This window comes from Rousettus aegyptiacus, unplaced genomic scaffold, assembly GCF_014176215.1.
Source record: "Rousettus aegyptiacus isolate mRouAeg1 unplaced genomic scaffold, mRouAeg1.p scaffold_m13_p_8, whole genome shotgun sequence".
Lineage (NCBI taxonomy): Eukaryota > Metazoa > Chordata > Mammalia > Chiroptera > Pteropodidae > Rousettus > Rousettus aegyptiacus.
In genome coordinates this window covers 29761230-29785859 of record NW_023416311.1, presented here as the reverse complement: position 1 = coordinate 29785859, position 24630 = coordinate 29761230, and the positions used below count along the sequence as shown (strand labels likewise).

The window sequence follows — 24630 nt, the reverse complement described above, 5'->3', positions numbered from 1 at the left end:
TATAACGGCGTATATAACGGTGTGGGCCTGGAGAGAAGGGAGCTAAGCTAGTCCTAGGCCCATCATCACATGAAAATCTAGAGGAAACAAAAATATAAACTAGTAATTTCTTAAGATTGTGCAGGTTTAAAATCTGTAACATTTTCAAATAGTCAGCAAATGCATTTCTCACCAGTATGGCAAGGATCTAACTCAACAACAGTATACCTCAGAGAATTGGTGATAGAGAGACAGCATCCTGTTTTAATTCCATGCTGATCCTCTCTGGTTCATTACCTGAATTTCTAAAAAAATTCTCCTTCCTGCACTTTCTACTATATTAAGGCAAGTTCTTCTGCTCATGTGAGCATGCAATGCTATGAAGCAGCTATTGATCTCAATGACCAGATCTTCCTTCTTGACCCTCTGCTGTCCCACAAGGGGTCTCGCAGTTACCCTACTCCACTTTTTCAGGTCCTTGTTCTGTAACTTTCTTTACATAAGATTTTCCAGGCGTAGTAAAGTCTTCCCCAGGTTTGGGCCACTGCCCACCCAAAAAATCAAGCCTTCTTTCTCTGTGATTGTGAAGACAGTAAGCCCTTGGAACCACAGAGTTCAGTGATGCAGATAAAGGATGGGAGGAGAGCCAAGTTCAGAAAACCAGGGAGGACGTCTTCATGGTGACTTTGAAAGACATCATGGTCTATTCCAAGGACAGAGAAAGCCAGTGGACTAAGTGTTGTGAATGGAAGGTACAGATGTGCTGTTTTCACAAGATCAAGGAGTCCTCCCAAGTAGGCGTGAAAAGGAGAGTTAGTGGAAACAAAATATCAGAGCCCTAACAGATCTACAAAAGACACAAGTAGAAACACAGACATTTCTGCATCCCCTCCCCCCACAACACAGCTGCATTCCTCTTTTCCTATCATTTCTCCATCCTCACTCCCAGGCTTCAACTGTCACAGAAAGTGATGTCAGAGTCAGCTCTTAACCAGGCACATCTGATTCCTCAGCTACACAACCCCACCTGTCTGAATCTGATCCCACTTAAGAAGGTATCAGACTTACTCACACCCAGGGACGTTGGTTGGAGAGTGAGCCAACCTTGGGTGTCAGTCAAACCTTGGGTTCATGTGGTGGCTCCACCAGTCACTATCTATTTTACAGGGACTTAATCGTTCAGGCTACACATTGCACCAGTGGTTGTCATGAGAATTCAATTTTTAAAACTAGTGTATGTAATCTTCATGAGGGTAGAGGCACTGTGTTTTTTGATCTGCCCTGTACCCCCCATTGCCAAAGACACTGCTTGGCATTAGAACTTGCTCAGTAAATATAGTCCATAGTTCATAGTCCATGCTAGGTGCTCACTAAATATTGTTTTTCTTTCCATAGACCATTACAGCTACGTAAAACCCTAAGGATCCTCCAGGCCATATTACAGATGAGAAAGCAGATTCCAAATAAATAATTTATATGGATCATGCAAACTGCAAAAGGCAGAACAAGACAAGAGATCTCGTCCTCAAACCTGGTGAACCGTTGAGATCAAAGCACAGAATAAGAGATAAAGAGTGGGATTTGAGAACAAAATGCCAAAAAAAGCTGTAGAGAATATGGAATCTCCCCAGAACATATCAGGAAAATAGCTTGAACTCTTTCTCCTAAGTAGGAGTGATTATGGGATAGGAGATGAGAAAGATGTTGACTGGAACAGAAAAGTTATGATCAGAAGTTATGAGTAACAGGGGTGACAGATAAAGACAGAAAGAGGAGGACACTAAGTAGTTATAGTAGATGCCATTTATGTAACAAGTACATACTATCTCATTTCTCAAAAAACTGTAATGAAGTTCTTCTTATAACATCCATTTTAGCAATGTGGATACTGAAGCACAGAGGAATTAAGAAATTTGTTCATGATCTATAAAATCTGGATCGTTAACCATAATTTTCACTGTATTGGGTAAATCCTAGTTAGGAGTTACTATTTTGAATAATTAGAAGAAGGTTGAAGCCCTAAGCAGGGATTATACTGACCCTAGAAAGCAGGTGTTCATGGAGGGGAAAACAATGAGGAATTATTGAAAATGGGTGAGGGAGATGGGGACATCAGGAATTTGGGACATGAATAAAAGCAAGGTAATTGAACTCTAAAGTTGGATGGAAAGAAAAGTCTCAAATAATCTAAAGATTAAAAATCATTTTTATTTGCTTTTGGAATATCTATGAATGTCGTTATGTCTGTTTCCTCAGTATTCACAAGACACCAGAAGAAATAAACTTTATTCAACTGAATCAGAAGCATCAGCAGATCTGATTTTCTTCTCCCTGCCCACTGATAGGCTCCCTCTTGTGGCAAAATGGGATATACCACTAAGATTCAAGAAACAAAAACAAGTATAAATGTCTGGCTCCACCTTGCTGAAGTGAGGGCATGAGGTGTAAGGTTAGTGTCCGTCTCAGAGTTCCAGGATGCTGGCAACAGCACCTGCATCATTCTGTTTTTCCAGGAGTGATGGGTTGAGTTTCCCAAATGACGCCATCATATCTATACAAAAAAGGCCTTTGTTGCTCAACCCTCCTCTCCCAGGGCTGGTTGATCAGCTTGGTGTGCAAAGTCCCCTTTGCCAGCCAGGATCCAAAAGCAGACAGAGGAGGGGCATGGGACTGTCCCCTGAGACAGGTACTTGTCAAAGTCTAGAATTTTACCCTACTTACAAGGCAATAAATTAGCCTGTTACTATTTTGTGAGTGCTGGAAGAAGACAGGAAAGCTCTGAGATAGAGACAAAAGACTGGTGATCATGGTACAGCAAGCAGCATGAGCATTGTGTTGGCTAGGGTGCTCCTGGGCCCCTAACTCCCAGACGGTTAACTACTCCAAAGGACCCAGGTGGATTTTATACAGATATAGGCCTGTAGTGCAGTCAAGAAACACTTAGCTTGAGGAATGCATGCTTTTATAGTCAGCTGTCACAAGCCTGATCTTTATCTAAAGTGGATTAGTACCTCATCTCTTGAGGTTGCTCACTGCAAAAACTACCCTGAGAAATGGCCATGAATTTTGTATTCTTGGTATGCTTAGTAAGAATGTGCCAGAACCTCAAGGCCCATGGCAGATTATCCTTCCCAACAGCACCCTCCCCAAATCCTTCCCCCAACCCCCACCTCTGCATGCAGTCAACCTGTTGTTCCCTGACTCACAAGCTGATTACTCCTACTGATAAGGCAGAATTGCATCAGAAAAGACTAGCATACTGATCACTGATGACTCTCATGGATGTGGAACACAGGAAAGGTTCAGGATTCTGGGCTACAACAGCCCGCTGCCTTACCACTCTTGGAGGTGTGGGGGGAAACTTTGCAGTCCCCCCTCCAATCTACAGCACCCCAGGGTGGTGAGTTGGCAGCCAGTGTCCTTCACCTCAGGCCCCTCACCACCATCACCCAGTATACCACCCTCTGGTTCTCAGGTCAATCATGGAGGAAAAAGAAGAGCATCTGTCTTCCTACTTGGGCTTTCCAAAAGAATAAGGCAGAGGAACAACCTCACTTGCTATGATCAATCCAATAGCTCAGTGTTCTCCTGGCAGGACATAGCTATAAGTGATTGACTTTCTTTCTTGCTGCCCCCCTTGGCCCTCTTCCACCTCAACCGTGAGTGGTTGATGGGGTTATGGCTCATATCCCACCTTCCCCAGGAGTCCTTCTGTCTCTTGTGGGTTCCCTTCTCTGTCAAGAGGAGGAAGAGGCCTCATTCTTGGGTGTCCTTCTCCAGCCCCTCTTGCTGTTTCTGGAAATCTCCAGATTGTTTATCAGGCACAGGAGCAGGGAGATGTTTCATTTGCTTTGTGGAGGCCTTCAGCCAAGGGGGAGGTAGTTGAGGAAACCTCCATGAAACTAGAGTAAAAAGAAAAAGGAGTAAGTATTAGGAGAGAACGTACAATAATAAATGACCAGGAGGTCCAACAGCTATACAGTATGTGTTCCATAAAGAAATAATTGAGAAGAAGGAATAGCCTTATACCAGTGCATATTGTTATGAGATTTCAAAAAGCTAGAGAAAACGTAAAATTTTTACAAGCTTCCAAAAGGGACAAAAAACATATCACACACTAAAGAATTGGAAATCAGAATGACTCTAGACATGTCAAATGCACCAGTGAAAGCTAGACGATAACAGAGAGATGCCTTCAACCTCTGAAGAAAATTATGTCTAACCTAAAATTCTATACCTAGCCAAACTGTCAATAAAATGTGAGGGTATAATAAAGACATTTCCAGATATAACAGCAAAAAATTTACCTGCGGAAACTTCTTGATAATATGCACCATTGAAATGAAAAATAAGCTAAGAGAGGAAGATGTATATAGTATATATGGATCTAGGAAATGGAAGATGCTACATGGGTAAGAGATGGAATTCCCACAGTGATAGTGAGAAAGGGAGATCCCAGGTATGGAGAACAACCTATCTAAATTTAAGATTTCTGAATGTCTTGCAATGAGATTAATATGATCGATGAGGAGTTTGTAGTTGAATAAGAACAGAAAACAAATCACGATTAGCTCCATGGAACAAAGAGTTATGTTGAAAGTAAAATAATTATAGTTTACTGCATAGCAGAGCTGTAAAGGTATTACATAGTCATAATAATGAAAACAATGAATATAGACCTAACCTAAATTCTCATATAATGTTTATATTAGGAAGAGGAATAATGGGCATGTGTAATGGAGGTTAGGAAAGGAAAGAAGGTAAATCATCATCTTCCAGGATGCTGACTTCACAATGCCTAGCACTGAAACATCGAGAAAACATTTTATTTAGACAAATAGAGGTAAATAGCTCCAAAGTAACCAGCTAAAAGATGTGAAAAATAAAGAAAAAATATTTTGAAAATGAAAAATATTTTGAATACCATATTACTTTGCATAAACCAAGCATTGAAAAATATATATTGTCTCAAGTAAAGAATTTTTACTGGGAAATGATTAAAAGAAAAGGGGGGAACTACAAAAAGATTATGCATGTCAATGGAAGTAACAATGTGGCAATTTATTTAAAACAGAACATTTGACTCAAGCCTCAACTACTTTTATAACTTTACAGGATAAAGTAAATAATATAAATGAAACATTAAAATTAAAAAAAGAAAAACAGAGACGCAGACAATGCCATGAACAAAGCATAAAACGAAGCCAGACCAACTGCCTGTGTATGGGGTCTGGGAGGACATGCCTTCACAGTCTCACAGTCTCACACCTTTCATGGAATGTTGAGTTGAGATCTCAGGAATGAAACACACACACACACACACACACACACACACACACACACACACACACACAAGGAGATATGCCTATAATGGACAGATTCATTAAAATCAACAAATAAATCCAATCTGAGTCTCTCTGGACCCTGCAGCCCTGAACAAAAATCAGAAGTGGGAGGCAGAGAGCATCTCAGTGAAGTGACCAAGGCCTGTCTGGAAAAGAAGTGCCCTGAGATGGTTAAAGGGATTGCCTACTGCCTGGACTAAGTGTTCACAGCTTCTTATGTTCTACTCACCAGCAGTGAGCAAGAGAAGGGCCAAGGAACATTGAGGAGATGGGATATAAGAGAGTAGATGACCCAGTAGAAGAGAAAGAGGAATAGAAAGGGTTTAGAGGTGTGAAACAGTGGTCCTCAGAATTCTACTTAACCCACAAAAGTACTCTCAAAAGCTCCAGGTACAGGACAAAAATAGGGATAGAAAGGGACATTGCCAGCTCACTCCTGAAACTCAAAAAAGGGACCTACGTTCAATTTTTATTCTTGTCCTGAGCTCCCTAGGGAGAAAGTGGCCTAGATAAGGCAAGGGTCCTTTAGTTCTCTCTCACATTAGTATTTTTAATTGTACTGTATTAAGTGGGAAGTATGTGGAAATGCCATCTTGGATATGTAGTAATGGAAGAAAAAGCTAATAACTCAAAAAGAAATACTAGCCAGTGACATTTCAAACGAAAAATCCTACCCCTTTGAGCAAATGAAGACAAACACATAACAGGACAAAATTTTCAGATCAAAGAGGAAACCAGAAGTCCATATGAATAGCCCAGGTAAAGGCAGATTGGAAGGTGTAATCGCCCACCTCCTATGACAGGAAAGGCAGAGCAGGAGACACAGCTGTGAGGTAGGAGAGGGCACAAAGCCATTCACAAATCCAGAGAAACTTCCTGGAAAGATTCAAACTTCGGAGGAGTTGTGAAAGGCTATGATAGCTTGCCAAGAAGAGGTAGAAAGATTGCTGCAGACCAGGGGGAGTGTGAGGCAGCTGAGAGGGGAGGGTCACAAAGACTGAATTTGGGGCCGGCCACAAGCATTGACTGGTCACACCAGGAAGGACATAGGGGTCCAGAGAACTAAACGTGGGTCCTTCCAAGGTCACTTCTAGCCCACCGACCAAAGATCACCAGCAGATTCCCCTGCAGGACTGGACCAACTTCAAGTGCACTTTCAGAATGCCCCCCACTCCAGGAGGGCCTCATTGCCACAAATTGTCTCCTCCTGAACAATTCCTCAGTCACTTTAAAATAGCATGTTGCTCTGCATCTGGGGAACCACTCCGCGAAAAGCCCATCGACTCCCAAGGGTGCATGGAAAGACCTTCATTTCCCTGTAACTGGCTTCTTCTTTGTTCTATGTGTTTTATTTAACGCATTAAAAAGTATTATGAAAGGAAACAATAACCAAATAATTTCTAAAAGTTAAGAAAAGATAAAACTTGTCTTGGCAAGAGAGTAGATGGCACCAAAGACTAAGAACTGCGGACGTGGAGGGATGTGGTGCGCTGAGAACACAGGCTGTGAGGGAAAAGACCCAGTAGTGGGATGTGCTCATTCATTGGAAGCACTGGAAGCTCATTAAAAGGGGGCCCTCCAGAATCTGACTCCAACTTCCCTTTTGAATATATCACCCCACTTGCCCTACTCCCTCAATCTTCTTCCTGAACTCCGTTCCACCAAACTGACCTCAGTGGCCCTCAGATAGGTCTGATGCCATCTCTTTCTGTCTTTGCTCATTCATCCATCGATCTTCTTTTGTAAGTGTTTATTGATTGTCTTCTTTCTGTCAGGCACTGGGCCAAGCACTAGGGACACAGAAATGGACCATAACACTCATCATCCCTGTTCTTATGAAATTGCCTCCAAGGGGCCAACAGAAATTCTACCTTGTTTGATGGCCTGCTCAACCACCACATCTTCATGAAGCCTTTCCTGATGCCATTCCACACTAGACATCCTTCTCTGGTGAAGCTTTCTTCTCTATTAGACTTTTTAAATTTTCAAAATTAAGTTATGAAATCACATTTTTTTGTTCTTAGGTTTTAATCATTAAGCATTATTAAGTTTTCATATGTTTCATCCTTAACTATGAAAGACAAAAGAGTCCTACACTATCACAGAAGTTGCCTAATTTTAAGACTGTGCTTTGAGTTAGTAATTTTTGCTGTTGAAACAATCTTGTTCTAACTTAAAGCAAAAAATACATTTAATTACTAGTTAGCTCTCATAATCAATGGAATGACTAAAAAACTGACCCTCGGAAATAGATAGGAGAAGCACAGGCATAATCACACCATGAAGTAATCCTGTAATAACATACTGCTACCAACAGTGGCAACAAATCTCACAGCATGGTCCCGAGACAAAGTCTCAATCTCAGATCAGCTGCCTCAGCTCTGAACAGGCAGACGGTCTGTAGACACAGTGAGGAAAATATCCTCCCAGCCTGGCTTATGTGTCCTGTGTACTCAGAGTCAGGAGAGGAGCCCATCCTGGCACTCTCATTGGCCTGTGCATTCACTTCATCTGGGCAGGGCTCAAAGCCCGGCCATTCCCCAAAATGCACTTGGATCTCTCTCCAAGTACTCTGCTCCAAGCTCCAGGACCTGGAAAAGTCAAGAACCTTACAGCCAGGAAGCATGAAAACAATGGTGCCTGTCCTGTTGTGTCTGCTGCTCCTGCTGAGTCCTACAGTCCCCCGCGAGACCCAAGATGGTGAGTGGGGAAGCAAGGGCTGTGTATATAAAGAAGAGTGAAGGGGTGGTAATGAATGCAAGAGATGGGCTGGGAAAAGAGCCCCTATTGCAGCTGGGAAACGTGAGTGTACTCTGGGGATGGGTGTCTGAAGCTGTCACCTAAGTCAGCTCTCACACTTCTAGAAGCACTCGAGGAGCCTCTGGACTCATGCTAAATGAGAATCACTCTTTAAAATTCTTAGTTGTCAGATGAACAAAATCAAGACCCAGAGAGGCAAAATGACCTTCCAGTGATCACACAGCCAGGACAGAGAAGGAGCCACGCAGGAAGAAATTCTTGTTCTTCCCTCCTTCCCATGGCTGAATGTACCGGTCTGACTCTCAGGGAGAGGAACAGAACCACAAAGAGGAAACGTGAAGGCAGGTTAATTGGAAGGGTGGTGCTGGAAAAATATCTTTTTCCCACTCCACAGTTAGACACTATGACAGGGAACCTGCAAGCCTAGTGACTAGGAAGGAAGCTGGCCAGAGGTTGGGAAGAGCCAGAGTCAATTTAAGACAAAGTATGAGGCTGTTTTTTGGCACACGGAACTTCAAAATGGAGACATGTAAGCTAAACCGTGTAAGCTTAGAATTCGGTACATTTTCACACTGTCCAAATATGTGTTTTATAACAATTGGTTGTGTTTAGAATGTTAATCACATCCTACACCAAAATCTAATTTAGTCGTGGTTTCCCAGAGAAATAGAATAATAGTCTGTATACGCAGAGAAAAAGAGGTTTATTTCAAGGATATGGCTCACACAATTGTGGGGGCTGACAAGTCTGAAGTCTGCAGGGTAGGTCAGCAGATTGGAGGCTCAGAGAAGAGATGATGCTGCAGTCTGGGGTCCAAGGCAATCTGCATGAGGAGTCTCTTCTTCTTTTGGGGACTTCGGTCTTTTCTCTTCTGGCCTTCAACTGATTCAATGAAGCAAATCCACATTATGGCAGGTACTCTGCTTTACTCGGTATCTACTGAGCAAAATGGTAATCGCACTAAGAAACCAATTAGCAACTTCAGTACTGAAACGAAGAATCTGCCATTTGACCTCCAACATTAGTAACACCTGTGAGAGTTATATGCTCAATACATTATGGAATAAATTATGAAAATGTTCTTTCCTTTTCCAGTCCCTGCCTCACACCTAAATGCAGGGAGAGCCTTGGGAATTCTGAAATCCATTCTGGTCTTACCCTGTGCTGACTCACGCTGGGTCATTACCTGAGGTTTCTACTCAGTTCTCCTTCCTACACTTTCTAACTATATGTATTTGTCAAGATCAACTAGGTTATGCCCCAGTAACAAACACTATTTCAGTGGCTTGACCCAACAAGTATTTATTTCTTGCTCACGTAAACTTGAATACTTTACGTGAGCAAGACGACTTTCCCATCCTCTAAGGGGTGACAAGAATCCTGGCTATTTGCATCTTGGGACTCTTCTGTTTCATCCTGTGTCCTCAACAGTTATTGCCAAGATAGAAGAGAGTCAGAGGTGGGTTGAACCAGCTAACGGGGCCTCTGACCAAAAGAAAGACATCGCTTCCACTCACACTCCCTTTTGACAAACTCGACCATATTGTCCAATATACCTACAAGGGGGCTAAGAAATACGGTCTTCGATGTGCCAAGAGAAGAAACTATGTAGCGAAGACACAACATGGACTCTGAAATGTCATCCCCAGAATAGAAGTAGAACCCATTCTCTCAAGTGAAGTTCCAACAGTGTCAGGATGACAGCAGACTAGACCGTGCTGGAGAGGAAGAGGCCCAGTGACCAGTTCACATTTCCTGGTCCTCTGTTGCCCCACGTTGGGACTCTCTTGCATGTAACTCAGACCTTAATATCTCTTCCTTTTTTGCAGGGCCTTACTCTTTGACCTTCCACTCCATTGGGGTGTCTAGGCCTGCTGAGGGCCTCCCCGACTTTCAGGCCACTGGCTTCCTCAATGACAAGCCTTTCTTCCACTATGATAGTGAAAGTGGAAAGGCTGAGCCCCTGGGCCCATGGAGACAAGTGGAAGGAATGGAGGACTGGGAGAAGGAGAGTAAACTTCAGAAGGCCAGGGGTGACTTCTTCCTGAAGAATCTGAAAGACATCATAAACTATAACAAGGACAGAGGTCAGTGGACTGTGGACTTCTGGGGTGGAGGGTCTTAAGAGGCGGCTGAAGAGGTAGTACTGAAATTGTGAATGGAAAAGAGTCTGCAGGATGGACATACTCTTCATACCGAAGGAGAGACCAAAAGCACATTTAGAAATTCACAGACATTTCTCATCCTTCTCCCCAACAACACAGCTTCTTTTCCTCCCTCCTCATTGCTTCCTCCATCCTCACCCCAGGTCTCAACTTTCATAGGAAGCGGTGTTAGAATCAGTCCTTAACCAGGCACATCTGATCATTCAGCTCCACACCCCCACCCATCTGAGGTGGATCCCATTTCAGAAGTTGTCAGACTCATCCCTATAAAAGATATTGAGTGGAGAGTGAGCTGACTTGGGGGTCATTCTGGCCAGGGTTCACATGGTGGCTCTGCTAGTCACTAGCGCTTTGACAGTGAACATGTTCTTAACTATCTTGTCTGAATCTGTAAAAATTGGAGCATTGAGTTCTGCCTCCAAGAGATGCCATGAAACTTATCTAGGCAAATTCCATGTGGGGTCTACCATAGCCTATCTTGATCTCCCTTGGAGCTCCCATTACCTAGGACAGCCAATAATAGTTGCTCAATTGAAATACGCTTAATAACTAAAAGTAGCTAGCACAAACAACAGCTCATACTAGGAGCTTAGGAAGGGTTGAATTCAAAACCACATACTGTTGGTGTTTCATAAAAATCATCAAGACCCTCCCGTACACAAGGAGCAGAATAGGAAGGAAAAGATCTATGTGCTTGTGGTGTAAGGAGCCAGTACAGAGCAGAATGCAGAGACTAGTTCTCATGTCTTTCAGCCCAACATTCTTTTTCCTAATCCACACTGCCTACCCTGCAAGTCAGCCAACTGCAGGTATGGCAAACTGGTGATTTTAAATTACTATAGGGGTAAGTGTCAAAAGGTGGGTTTCTGAGTACAAAAAGATGCCCAAGAAGCTACATGAAATCTGAAAGTTTCCAAAAGGAGGCAAGAGTTGTGCAGAAATCTGAAGAACATGGAGTGGGAAGCCCTGATAAGAAAACAACCTGGGCTGTGCTCAAAAATAGGAGAGGATGAGGCACAGATGCCTGGGAAGGACAGCAGAACAGAGTTTGATTGGCTAAAATAGAAATGTCCATGTGCATTATCATGAGTAAAGAGGATAAAGAGATGAACACAGGAGATTACAAAATAATAAAAGCTAACATTTATTGAGCACTATGTACTAGGCACATGTATTGATACATGTAATGATCACAATAACTCTCTAACATAGTGCTATTGCTATTTTCATTTCAGAGATGAGAAAAATGAAGCACAACAGGTTATTGGCTCAAGTTCATGCAACAAGCCAGATGGTGGTAGAGACAGATCTGGGATTTGAGCCCAGATAGCTTGGTATCAGAGCCTGTGCCATAGCATTAATCAGTGTCGGGTAAACACCTACTTTTATAATCAAAATAAAGTAGTTCTGTCTTCCTTTCCTAAGGAGGTTGATATCCAAGAGTTGTTTCTGGCTGAGAAGGTAGGTGGTTATTAGAGATTTGTTTGATGATATCTAACAACAGGAAAAAAAGGAAAGATTTGATCAAATTATGTTGACTCAACTGGAGACATCAATTCCACATTGAATTGGAAAAATAAAGAGATTGCACAATCAATTTTAAGCTACAAATAATTTCTATTTCAATGGGCAATGCACTTCTGGTGCTCATGTCTAGTTGCTAAGAACTCACAGTATACTCAAACTAAGTTCATAAAGAGATGATGCATGGGGATAGATCTGTCCACAGTCTGCAGTTCTCTGAAAGCCCCTGGGTAGGAAGAACGTATATCATCTCAGACCAGCCTAAAACACCAAACGAAACCAAGTTTCCCTCTCTGTCTCCTATGTCTGGCTAATAATTTATTTGCCAAGGTAAAGGGGTTGTATGCTTAGATTTCAAAACCTTTCTTCCTGTTGGACTGCAAACTGTGAAGGAGTAAGAGTTATTACGATGGAGATAATGCCAGGCTGACTGATTTCTGGGGGGTTGTGTTGATGCAGGGAATCACACCATGCAGGAAAAGTTAGGTTGCAAGCTTCGGAATAACACATACTGTGGGGCATTCTGGACAGTTGCCTATGATGGACAGGACTACATCAAGTTCGACACAGAAATTCCAGCCTGGATTCCTCTGCAAAAGGCAGCTCTGAACACCAAGGTGAAGTGGGAGACAGAAGGCTCTGTTCAGCGGGCCAAGGCCTACCTCAAAGAAGAGTGCCCTCAGATGCTGCGAAGGTACCTGCAGCATAGCAGGATCTACCTGGACCAACAAGGTACCCACTACTACCTATGTCCTGTTCCACCATGGTGACCTGAGAAAGACCAAGGTGGTCCCAGGATGGGAAGTCAGGGGACATCTCAGGAAAAACCTGTAGTCATTTCACTTCAATATGTTTCCTTCTTAGCCATGGGGAGAAACAGGCATGTAAAATGTCTGCCTGGGAAGAGTGAGGATGAGTAAGTGTGAGCAGGATTAATTGTCATGAGTTGAGACTTTGGTTTGAGAAGTAATAAAGGGAAGCAGGTAAGGATCTGAATGACGGAAGTGCACACAAAACTAAGGGGTGGCGCTGAGACTGGGAAAGGCAGAAGCCACAAAGTCCAGTGAAAGTTTGGAGAAATAATAGAAAAATGTATGGCAGCTTTCAGTTACTTGCCATCAGAAGTCAACATATGGGATTAGGGGTGGAGGGCTGGAAGGCAAGAGAGTACCCTTGAACATTCCCAGATCTAACAGAAAAGGCTCCTGGAAAGCCTCACCTTCCTCGATTTTTGTAAACTTTTCCTCAGGCGGCAGATAGAGAGCTGAGAGCTCTGCTCATTCTTGACTCCAGGGGATGGGGGAGACACGAGCAGGGACAGACTCCTTCAGACCCTCAACCTCCACACTCTATCCCTCCACAGATCCTCCCTCCGTGTCAATCACCAGCCACGTAGGCCCAAGAAACAAGAGGACCCTCAGGTGCCTGGCCTACGACTTCTACCCACAACCAATCAGTCTGTACTGGACTCGGGCCAGCAATGTGGTGGAGAATGAGTTATGGGGAGATGCTGCTCTCAGTGCAAATGGCACTTACCAGTCCTGGGTGTCAGTGAAGATCTCCTCTCAGGACACAGGCCCTTTCTCCTGCCACGTGCAGCACAGCAGCCTGGCCCAGCCCCTCACCATCCCATGGAATGAGAGGCGGGAAGTGAGGGCTGAAGATGCTGCAGAGTCTCAAGACCAGTAGCCATCCTTTCTTCTGGACATGAGCTCTAGAATCACTGCCAAAGCCATCAGCGAGGCCCAGGGAAGCAGCAAAAGGGACGGAAACACAAGACCAGAACACTGGGCGCGGAGCTGACTCACTGCTACATTGCCTAATCAACACTGATTGACTAGCCCACACACAAAATAAATCAGATTATTAAATGATTAAATGCTATGAAATGTCAGTAGATTTTATCATTTGTCCTGCCCCTAAGCATTTGATTTGTCTGATATTCTTGGTGTAATCCACTGGAAGCAATGTTTACTGGACATCTTGACCTGAGGTCCCCACTGGAACGTGGAATGACCACCTGGTCCCTTGAGCATTGTTCAGGTGCCCACTGCTGATGTCTCCTCTGGTCCTAAGGTCATAGAACTCTGCAACCTCTTTAATACAATCCTCAATTTCCCCAGCAGTCCCTTGCCCGCTGTGAGGCTCTGTCCTCCACTCCACTACTCCACCTCTCCCACATTATGTTGGCTTTGGGGCCATACACAACATAGCTTTGAGAGGCTTCATCCCTCCAGGATGCACTCTCCGGAAAGCAAGAATCATGAACTTGCCCAAATTCATTTCGGTGGGGTTTTTTTTGTTTGTTTGCAGTTTAATATTTTAATTAATTTATTTATCTTAATTAGTTTCAAGTATGTAGTACATTAGTTAGACATCTAAATAGTTCATAAAACAACACCCCCCCCCACAGTTGCTCTCTTTCTCCCCTGACCCTCCACCTAGCCAACATGTTAATGCTAACTGCATTCCCTATGCCGTGTTCCCCATCTCCATGACCATCCATCAACTACTAAGTTGCACTTCTTTAACCCTTCACTTCTTTCTCCCAGCCTGCAACCCCACCCCTGTTCGTCACCAAATTGTTCACTATATTAATGAGTCTGTTTTTGATTAGTTTGTTCTTTTTGCTCCTTAGATTCCGCATATAAGTGAAATCATATAGTGTTTATCTTTCTCTGCCTGACAAATACCTTCTAGGTCCATCAAGGCAATATCTTTTTCCATTCCATTTAGTCTGTGTGTGTCTTTTAATCTGAAGTGAGTCTCTTGTAGGCAGTATGTAGGGGTCTTGTTTTCTTATTCATTCAGCCAGTCTATCTTTTAGTTGGAGCACTTAATTCTTTTTCATTTGAAGTACTTATTGATATGAATGTAGTTGTTATGATTCTTTATCCTTGGTCTTGATACATGTTTTTTCTTCTTAAAGAAGACCCTCCAACATTTCCTGTAATACTGGCTTGGTGGTGATAAATTCCTTTGTCTTGGAAGCTCTTTATCTGTCCTTCAACTGTAAATGATAGCTTTGCTGGATAAAGTATTCTTGGTTGTAGATCCTGGGTCTATATCACGTCGAATATTTTGTGCCAAGCCCTTCTGTCGTGCATAGTTTCTTTTGAGAAATCAGCTACTAGTCTAATGGGTGGTCCCTTATAGGTAACTAACTGCTTTTCTATTGCTCCTTTTAAGATTTTCTGTTTGTATTTAAACTTTGGCATTTTAATTATGATGAGTCTTGGTGTGGGCCTCTTTGGATTCCTGGTTTTGGGGATTCTCTGAGTTTCCTGGGGTTGTATATCTATTTCCTTCACCAAGTTAGGAAAGTTTTCCATCATTATTTCTTCAAATAGCTGTTCAACAGCTTGTTTTCCTGCCAGTATGCCTATGAGACAAATACTTTTACCTTTAATAGTGTCTAATAGGCTCCTTAAATTATTATAGTCTTGGCTCCTTTTTCCTTGCCATTACGATTGAGTGTCCTTGGCTTTCCCATCCTCTATATAGGTCATTTGATCCTCTTCTTTATTCATTTTGTTTATTCCTTTGTTTATTCCATTTAATATACTTCTCATCTCAGATCATGTGTTCTTGATTTCTGACTGGTTCCCTTTTATGATTTCCATTTTCATTTTTATGTATTTATCTCATTGTTGAAGTTCTCACTGAATTTATCTACACCTCCTAAAAGTTCATTGAGCGTCTTTATAACCAATGTTTTGAACTCTCTGTCTGTTAGATTGCATGATTCCATTATTTCTGGATCTCTCATCTGTTCTCTCATATGGTTTCTGCTTCTTTGTCTTCCCATTTTAGCTGCTTTTCCATATCTGTTTCTATGTACTCAGCAAAGCTCCTAAGTTTCCTGGTTTTATTAGTGTGGATTTGTGTAGTAAGTGTCCAGTGGGATAGTCCTGAGAGGGGTTCATCTGCAAGCCAAATTCAGCCCAAGCCTCTGCCTCTCCAGGTCCACCTGTTAAGATTCAGCAAGCAATCCACAGATGCTGTGTTTATAGTTGCCTCAAAAGGCCACACTAGAAACCAAAGCCAGCTGCCTCCAGTGTGAGTCTAGGCACTGCTCAGCAAGGAGCATCTGACTCGCTGAGGACATACCCAGATCTGCCTTGGGTGGGGCCATGAGTCAGGGGAGGTGGAGTTTCAAGGAACCCTTCAGATGAAGTGACCTCTGTTATCCAGTTTGATGACTTCTCTGCTATGGCAGCGCTGAGTCTGCACACTGGGAGTTGGGAGGGCTCAACAGAGGAACAATGGATACTGCCAACACTTCTGTGCAGATAGAGTCTCGCCTTGGCCTTTACTCCGACAACTCAGTGTCTCCCTGTAAGTCCCTGGTGTTTCCTGTGCATAGCGGAACTGACACTGGTACTCTGAGCAAGCAAGAAAAGTCCACTCGCAGGTACGGCCCCTTTAAGAGGTGTCTGCAGCTGCCACTGCCATAGCCTCTGTCCCACCTAGCCACTCAATACCAGACAGCTTCGCATCCTTACCCCGTCCCACCTTCTGCCATTGCAGAGTGATGATTTCTGAGATTTCTCTCTAGTTGTATGGCTTGTTCATCTAGATCTCAGGTGATTTTTACTTGCTGTTTGCTCTTTTTTCATCACAACTTTGATTTGGTCACCAGAGAGATTAACAGAGCCTCTTTCATCTACATCATTTTTCCCCTCAGTGTGTGTGTGTGTTTTTTTAATTGAGTCACTCACAATTGTGCACAGGTTTAAGCCCAAAACAGAGCAGCAATCTCACAATTGACAGTTTATTAAGCCTTAACAGCCTATGTTAGTTTTTCCTCCTATGTGATAAGACCCTCATTCATATTCCATCTTAAGCTTCCCATTCCATGTTACCCCAGCCTCCCTTCTAAGCTCAACTTCCTATAAAAATCATTCCTAGCCATCAGAATTTGGGCCAACACTTTTATCTTTCTTGAAAACCTAAATCATAGGATTGTTTTGTTTTTTGAGACATTGAACCAATTTAAAAATCAAGATACTGATTCTGAGATACTTTCTATAGTCTATGTAAAATCCACATTTCTCTCTTCAGGGCAGAAATAATGTCCTGTCTGAACATCAGGAGGGCTACAGGGAACAAAATCCAACTAGTCAAGAAGGAACCATGCATGATAGCTAATTTAAAGGTTATGACACATTGGAAAAAAATATAAAATAAGTGACAGAAGAAAAATCTCAGATTAATGAGGAAACACAAAGTCCACATGAACAGGCCAGGGCCAAGGAAGATTGGAATGTGAGATCCCACCCTACCTGTGACAGGAGTGATGGGGCCCAAATGGACGAGGAAAGGACACCTCAGAAGACCTGAGTCCTGGCTGGGTGTGGGGAAAAAGAAGAGGGCACAGAGCCATTTAAAAATCCAGAGAAACTTCCTGGAAAGATTCAAACTTCGGAGGAGTTGTGAAAGGCTATGATAGCTTGCCAAGAAGAGGTAGAAAGATTGCTGCAGATTCAGCAAGCAGCTAAGAGGGGAGGGTCACAAAGTCCTAATATGGAAGTGACCTGAATTTGGGGTCTGGCTACAAGCATTGACTGGTCACACCAGGAAGGACATAGGGGTCCAGAGAACTAAACGTGGGTCCTTCCAAGGTCACTTCTAGCCCACCGACCAAAGATCACCAGCAGATTCCCCTGCAGGACTGGACCAACTTCAAGTGCACTTTCAGAATGCCCCCCACTCCAGGAGGGCCTCATTGCCACAAATTGTCTCCTCCTGAACAATTCCTCAGTCACTTTAAAATAGCATGTTGCTCTGCATCTGGGGAACCACTCCGCGAAAAGCCCATCGACTCCCAAGGGTGCATGGAAAGACCTTCATTTCCCTGTAACTGGCTTCTTCTTTGTTCTATGTGTTTTATTTAACGCATTAAAAAGTATTATGAAAGGAAACAATAACCAAATAATTTCTAAAAGTTAAGAAAAGATAAAACTTGTCTTGGCAAGAGAGTAGATGGCACCAAAGACTAAGAACTGCGGACGTGGAGGGATGTGGTGCGCTGAGAACACAGGCTGTGAGGGAAAAGACCCAGTAGTGGGATGTGCTCATTCATTGGAAGCACTGGAAGCTCATTAAAAGGGGGCCCTCCAGAATCTGACTCCAACTTCCCTTTTGAATATATCACCCCACTTGCCCTACTCCCTCAATCTTCTTCCTGAACTCCGTTCCACCAAACTGACCTCAGTGGCCCTCAGATAGGTCTGATGCCATCTCTTTCTGTCTTTGCTCATTCATCCATCGATCTTCTTTTGTAAGTGTTTATTGATTGTCTTCTTTCTGTCAGGCACTGGGCCAAGCACTAGGGACACAGAAATGGACCATAACACTCATCATCCCTGTTCTTATGAAATTGCCTCCAAGGGGCCAACAGAAATTCTACCCTATTTGATGGCCTGCTCAACCACCACATCTTCATGAAGCCTTTCCTGATGCCATTCCACACTAGGCTTCCTTCTCTGGTGAAGTTCTTATTGGCACCCATGCCAGCACCAATCATACAAGATAGGTAAGAGTCTCTTGATCACACTTGGTTTTCAAATTTACTAGGTTTTGCAATTAAAATAGGAAACCTCATCTTTTTTCCTTAGATTTTAATCATTAGGCCTAATAATTAAATTTTCATCATTCACCCTTGCCTCTGGAAAAGATAAAAGAACTCTTCTGTATCATAGAAATTCCTTTCTTTTCAGACTGTGCTTTGAGTCCACAATTTCTGGTAATGAGTTTATTATATTTTTCTTTCATTTTTCCAGCATTTATGGACTCCTCCATTCCAGATTTAGTCCTTTAAGTTGCAGCTTCTTCACAATGTCCTATCGTAGCAGCCTCTGGGGAACTAAAATTTTGCCTTCAATGTACATTATGTTTTAGTCGATAACAGGAGGTAATTCAATTATATGTTTGACTTTTCACTGCATACCAAGGCCTGTAAGAACCTCCTCAAGATATCCATATCTTCATTATCTTCAGCCTCAATCTGGCCCCATAACTACCCATGGTTCTTTCCATTTCCCTGAGCAACTGTTGCCTGAAAACACTCCTGCCCCAATATTCGTAGCAGTCATATCATTAGTTGCTGAAACGGAATCATTTTCTGACTTTAAGAAGAAAATACATTTATTTACCAGTTAGGTCTCATAATCAATATAGAGACTCAGAAGTCGTTAGGAGAAAGACAGTCCAAATCACACTGTGAAAGCAGTACTGTAAATACATGTTCTGCCAACAGAAGCAACAAATACCACAACATGCACCCATGACAAAGACCCAATCACAGACAGCTCTTTCAGCTCTAAATTGGCTGATCATATGTAGACTCACTAATCACAACATCCGCCAAGCCTAGTTTCTATATCCTGTTCTTTCACAGTGAGGAGAAGATAGCATTCTGGCACTCCTGCATTCCTGTACATTCATCTCACCTGAGCAGAGCTCAAATACTAGCCATTCCCTAAAGTACATATTGCTCTCTCTCCAAAGATCAGCTCCAGGCCCTGAGAAAGTCAAGAACCTTACAGCCAGGAAGCATGAAAACAATGGTGCCTGTCCTGTTGTCTCTGCTGCTCCTGCTGAGTCCTACAGTCCCCCGCGAGACCCAAGATGGTGAGTGGGGAAGCAAGGGCTGTGTATAAAGAAGAGTGAAGGGGTGGTAATGAATGCAAGAGATGGGCTGGGAAAAGAGCCCCTATTGCAGCTGGGAAACGTGAGTGTACTCTGGGGATGGGTGTCTGAAGCTGTCACCTAAGTCAGCTCTCACACTTCTAGAAGCACTCGAGGAGCCTCTGGACTCATGCTAAATGAGAATCACTCTTTAAAATTCTTAGTTGTCAGATGAACAAAATCAAGACCCAGAGAGGCAAAATGACCTTCCAGTGATCACACAGCCAGGACAGAGAAGGAGCCACGCAGGAAGAAATTCTTGTTCTTCCCTCCTTCCCATGGCTGAATGTACCGGTCTGACTCTCAGGGAGAGGAACAGAACCACAAAGAGGAAACGTGAAGGCAGGTTAATTGGAAGGGTGGTGCTGGAAAAATATCTTTTTCCCACTCCACAGTTAGACACTATGACAGGGAACCTGCAAGCCTAGTGACTAGGAAGGAAGCTGGCCAGAGGTTGGGAAGAGCCAGAGTCAATTTTAAGACAAAGTATGAGGCTGTTTTTTGGCACACGGAACTTCAAAATGGAGACATGTAAGCTAAACCGTGTAAGCTTAGAATTCGGTACATTTTCACACTGTCCAAATATGTGTTTTATAACAATTGGTTGTGTTTAGAATGTTAATCACATCCTACACCAAAATCTAATTTAGTCGTGGTTTTCCAGAGAAATAGAATAATAGTCTGTATACGCAGAGAAAAAGAGGTTTATTTCAAGGATATGGCTCACACAATTGTGGGGGCTGACAAGTCTGAAGTCTGCAGGGTAGGTCAGCAGATTGGAGGCTCAGAGAAGAGATGATGCTGCAGTCTGGGGTCCAAGGCAATCTGCATGAGGAGTCTCTTCTTCTTTTGGGGACTTCGGTCTTTTCTCTTCTGGCCTTCAACTGATTCAATGAAGCAAATCCACATTATGGCAGGTACTCTGCTTTACTCGGTATCTACTGAGCAAAATGGTAATCGCACTAAGAAACCAATTAGCAACTTCAGTACTGAAACGAAGAATCTGCCATTTGACCTCCAACATTAGTAACACCTGTGAGAGTTATATGCTCAATACATTATGGAATAAATTATGAAAATGTTCTTTCCTTTTCCAGTCCCTGCCTCACACCTAAATGCAGGGAGAGCCTTGGGAATTCTGAAATCCATTCTGGTCTTACCCTGTGCTGACTCACGCTGGGTCATTACCTGAGGTTTCTACTCAGTTCTCCTTCCTACACTTTCTAACTATATGTATTTGTCAAGATCAACTAGGTTATGCCCCAGTAACAAACACTATTTCAGTGGCTCGACCCAACAAGTATTTATTTCTTGCTCACGTAAACTCGAATACTTTACGTGAGCAAGACGACTTTCCCATCCTCTAAGGGGTGACAAGAATCCTGGCTATTTGCATCTTGGGACTCTTCTGTTCATCCTGTGTCCTCAACAGTTATTGCCAAGATAGAAGAGAGTCAGAGGTGGGTCGAACCAGCTAACGGGGCCTCTGACCAAAAGAAAGACATCGCTTCCACTCACACTCCCTTTTGACAAACTCGACCATATTGTCCAATATACCTACAAGGGGGCTAAGAAATACGGTCTTCGATGTGCCAAGAGAAGAAACTATGTAGCGAAGACACAACATGGACTCTGAAATGTCATCCCCAGAATAGAAGTAGAACCCATTCTCTCAAGTGAAGTTCCAACAGTGTCAGGATGACAGCAGACTAGACCGTGCTGGAGAGGAAGAGGCCCAGTGACCAGTTCACATTTCCTGGTCCTCTGTTGCCCCACGTTGGGACTCTCTTGCATGTAACTCAGACCTTAATGTCTCCTCCTTTTTTGCAGGGCCTTACACTCTGAGCTACCTCTACACAGGAGTGTCTAGACCTGCTGAGGGCCTCCCCGGCTTTCAGGCCACTGGATTCCTCAATGACCAGCCCTTCTTCCACTATGATAGTGAAAGTGGAAAGGCTGAGCCCCTGGGCCCGTGGAAACAGGTGGAAGGAATGGAGGACTGGGAGAAGGAGAGTAAACTTCAGAAGGCCAGGGGTGACTTCTTCATGGAGAATCTGAAAGACATCATGTACTACTACAAGGACAGAGGTCAGTGCACTGTGGAGTGCTGGATGGAGGGTCCAAGAGGCAGCCCTGCAATTGCTAGTAAAAAAAAAATTGGAGAATGAAAATACTCCTTATCTAAAAGAGGAGTGGAAGCTCAAGTAGAAATATACAGACATTTCCGCAGCCTACTCCCCAACAACACACCTGCTTTCTCCTTCACTTTCCCCATCCTCACTCATATCTCAGCTCTCACAGGAAGTGAAGTTAGAATCAGCCCTTATCCAGGTACATCTGATCATTCACCCCCACACCCCCACCCATCTGAGGCGGATCCCATTTCAGAAGTTGTCAGACTCATCCCTGTAAAGGACATTGGGTGGGGAGTGAGCTAACTTGGGGGTCATTCTGACCAGGGTTCACATGGTGGCTCTGCCAGTCACTAGCGCTTTGACAGTGAACATATTCTTAATTATCTGAATCTGTAAACATTGGAGCATTGAGTCCTTCCTCTGAGAGATTGCATGAAACTTGTCTAGGTAAATTTCATTTGGGCTCTTATATAGCCTGCCTTGATCTCCCCTAGAGCTTCCATCACTAGGACAGCCAATAATAATTGCTCAAATGAAATAAAGAGGTTTATTCCCCCTTTTATACAAAGGCCAATTTCCTAGAGTTTTTGCTAATTAGAGAAGTGAGCTTTAGAGGTTTGTTTGAAGATATCAAACAGAAGAAAAAAGGGAAGAATTGTTCAAATTATGTTGACTCAACTGGAGACATAACTCCACATAGAATAGAAAAATAAAGAGATCTCACAATCAATTTTAAACTAAAATAATTTCTATTTCGATGGACAATACACTTCAGTGTACTTGTGTCTAGTTGCTAAGAACTAACAGTTTACTGAAAAAGTTCATTAAGAGATGCTGCATGGGGATAGATCTATCTACAGTCTGTAGCTCCCTGAAATTCCCTGGCTAGGAAGAGTGTATCTCATCTCAGACTGGCCTAAAACACAAAACCAAACCAAGTTTCCCTCTCTGTCTTCTCTATGTCTTGCCAATAACCCATTTGCTTATTTGCTTAGATTTCAAAACCCTTCTTCCTATCAGGAGGAGTAAGAGTTATTATGATGGAGTTGACTCCAGGCTGACTGATTTTTTTTTTGGGGGGGGGGGGGGTTGTTGACACAGGGAATCACACCTTTCAGGGGAAGTTCGGTTGTGAGCTCCGGAATAATACATACTGTAAGGCATTCTGGAGGTATGCTTATGATAGACGGGACTACATCAAGTTCAACACAGAAATCCCAGCCTGGATCCCCCTGCAAAAGGTAGCTCTGAACACCAAGGTGAAGTGGGAGAAAGAAGGCTCTGTGCAAGCAGCAAAGAACTACCTGGAAGACGAGTGCCCCCAGATTCTACAGAGGTACTTGCAATACAGCAAGAATTACCTGGACCGACAAGGTACCCACTGCTCCCTATGTTCTATTCTCTGACACTGAGCTAAGAATGTCAAGGTGATCCCAGGCTGGGAGCTTAGGGGAACAACTCGGACAAATCCTATGTTCATTTCTCTCTGTCATATGTCTCCTGGATTGTCTGTGGGGAAAAGACAGGAGTACAAAACATCTGCCTAGAAAAGATGAAGATGAGTAAGGCTCAAACTAGAAGAGGCAGGAGCCACAAATCCCATGGGAGGTTTGAGGGAAAACAACAACAACAAATAGAAAAATGGGCATTCACAATTTCTTGCCATCAGAAGTCAGTACATGGCGGGGGTGGGGGAAGAGGTGGGGGAAAGAGTGGAGTTGGGGCGAGGTGTGCTAGACAACAAGAGAGTACCCTTGAACATTCCCAGATCTAACAGAAAAGGCTCCTGGAAAGCCTCACCTTCCTCGATTTTTGTAAACTTTTCCTCAGGCGGCAGGTAGAGAGCTGAGAGCTCTGCTCATTCTTGACTCCAGGGGATGGGGGAGACACGAGCAGGGACAGACTCCTTCAGACCCTCAACCTCCACACTCTATCCCTCCACAGATCCTCCCTCCGTGTCAATCACCAGCCATGTAGGCCCAAGAAACAAGAGAACTCTCAGGTGCCTGGCCTACAACTTCTACCCACAACCAATCAGTCTGTACTGGACTCGGGCCAGCAATGTGGTGGAGAATGAGTTATGGGGAGATGCTGCTCTCAGTGCAAATGGCACTTACCAGTCCTGGGTGTCAGTGAAGATCTCCTCTCAGGACACAGGCCCTTTCTCCTGCCACGTGCAGCACAGCAGCCTGGCCCAGCCCCTCACCGTCCCATGGAATGAGAGGCGGGAAGTGAGGGCTGAAGACGCTGCAGAGTCTCAAGACCAGTAGCCATCCTTTCTTCTGGACATGAGCTCTAGAATCACTGCCAAAGCCATCAGCGAGGCCCAGGGAAGCAGCAAAAGGGACGGGTGGTAGAACTGGAAACACAAGACTAGAACACTGGGCGCGGAGCTGACTCACTGCTACATTGCCTAATCAACACTGATTGACTAGCCCACACACAAAATAAATCAGATTATTAAATGATTAAATGCTATGAAATGTCAGTAGATTTTATCATTCGTCCTGCCCCTAAGCATTTGGTTTGTCTGATATTCTTGGTGTAATCCACTGGAAGCAATGTTTACTGAACATCTTGACCTGGGGTCCCCACTGGAGCGTGGAATGACCACCTGGTCCCTTGAGCATTTTTCAGGTGCCCACTGCTGATGTCTCCTCTGGTCTTAAGTCATAGAACTCTGCAACCTCTTTAATACAATCCTCAGTTTCCCCAGCAGTCCCTTGCCCGCTGCGAGGCTCTGTCCTCCACTCCACTACTCCACCTCTCCCACATCATGTTGGCTTTGGGGCCACACACAATATAGCTTATTTGAGAGGCTTCATCTCTCCAGGATGCACTCCCAGGGAAGGAAGAATTGGCTTGATGTTATTGGACTCTCCAAATTTATTTGAGTTTGTTTTTTTAAATTGAGTTATATCATTATGCACAGGTTCAAGCCAAAAACAAAACAAAACAAAACAAAAAAAAAGAAGCATAACTCCCATATATGACCTTTTTATTAAGCCTTGCTGCCACAAGTTATCTTCT

At 43.5% G+C, this 24630-nt stretch overlaps 2 protein-coding genes across 4 annotated transcripts; both read left to right on the top strand.

Annotated features, from left to right (window-relative positions):
* The first annotated feature begins 7645 nt into the window (after positions 1–7645).
* On the top strand, positions 7646–24083 carry LOC107500026 (zinc-alpha-2-glycoprotein). 3 transcript variants are annotated; one of them, XR_004952682.1, is made up of 5 exons: positions 7646–8024; positions 9914–10171; positions 12233–12505; positions 13137–13522; positions 23931–24083. XR_004952682.1 is itself a non-coding variant. In XM_016124822.2 (4 exons), the coding sequence occupies exons 1-4, from the start codon at positions 7661–7663 to the stop codon at positions 13460–13462; spliced, it is 1221 nt and encodes a 406-aa protein (XP_015980308.2). In that variant the 5' UTR covers positions 7646–7660; the 3' UTR covers positions 13463–13662. The 3 variants fall into 3 exon arrangements, 2 of the variants coding, with proteins under 2 accessions (XP_015980308.2, XP_036082156.1); XM_016124822.2 differs by lacking the exon at positions 23931–24083 and having other exon boundaries at positions 13137–13662; XM_036226263.1 differs by lacking the exon at positions 23931–24083 and having other exon boundaries at positions 7862–8024; positions 12305–12505; positions 13137–13662.
* On the top strand, positions 19232–24083 carry LOC118606887 (zinc-alpha-2-glycoprotein-like). The gene is made up of 4 exons (XM_036226265.1): positions 19232–19408; positions 21296–21553; positions 22702–22974; positions 23545–24083. The coding sequence occupies exons 1-4, from the start codon at positions 19333–19335 to the stop codon at positions 23868–23870; spliced, it is 933 nt and encodes a 310-aa protein (XP_036082158.1). The 5' UTR covers positions 19232–19332; the 3' UTR covers positions 23871–24083.
* Positions 24084–24630: the final 547 nt, after the last annotated feature.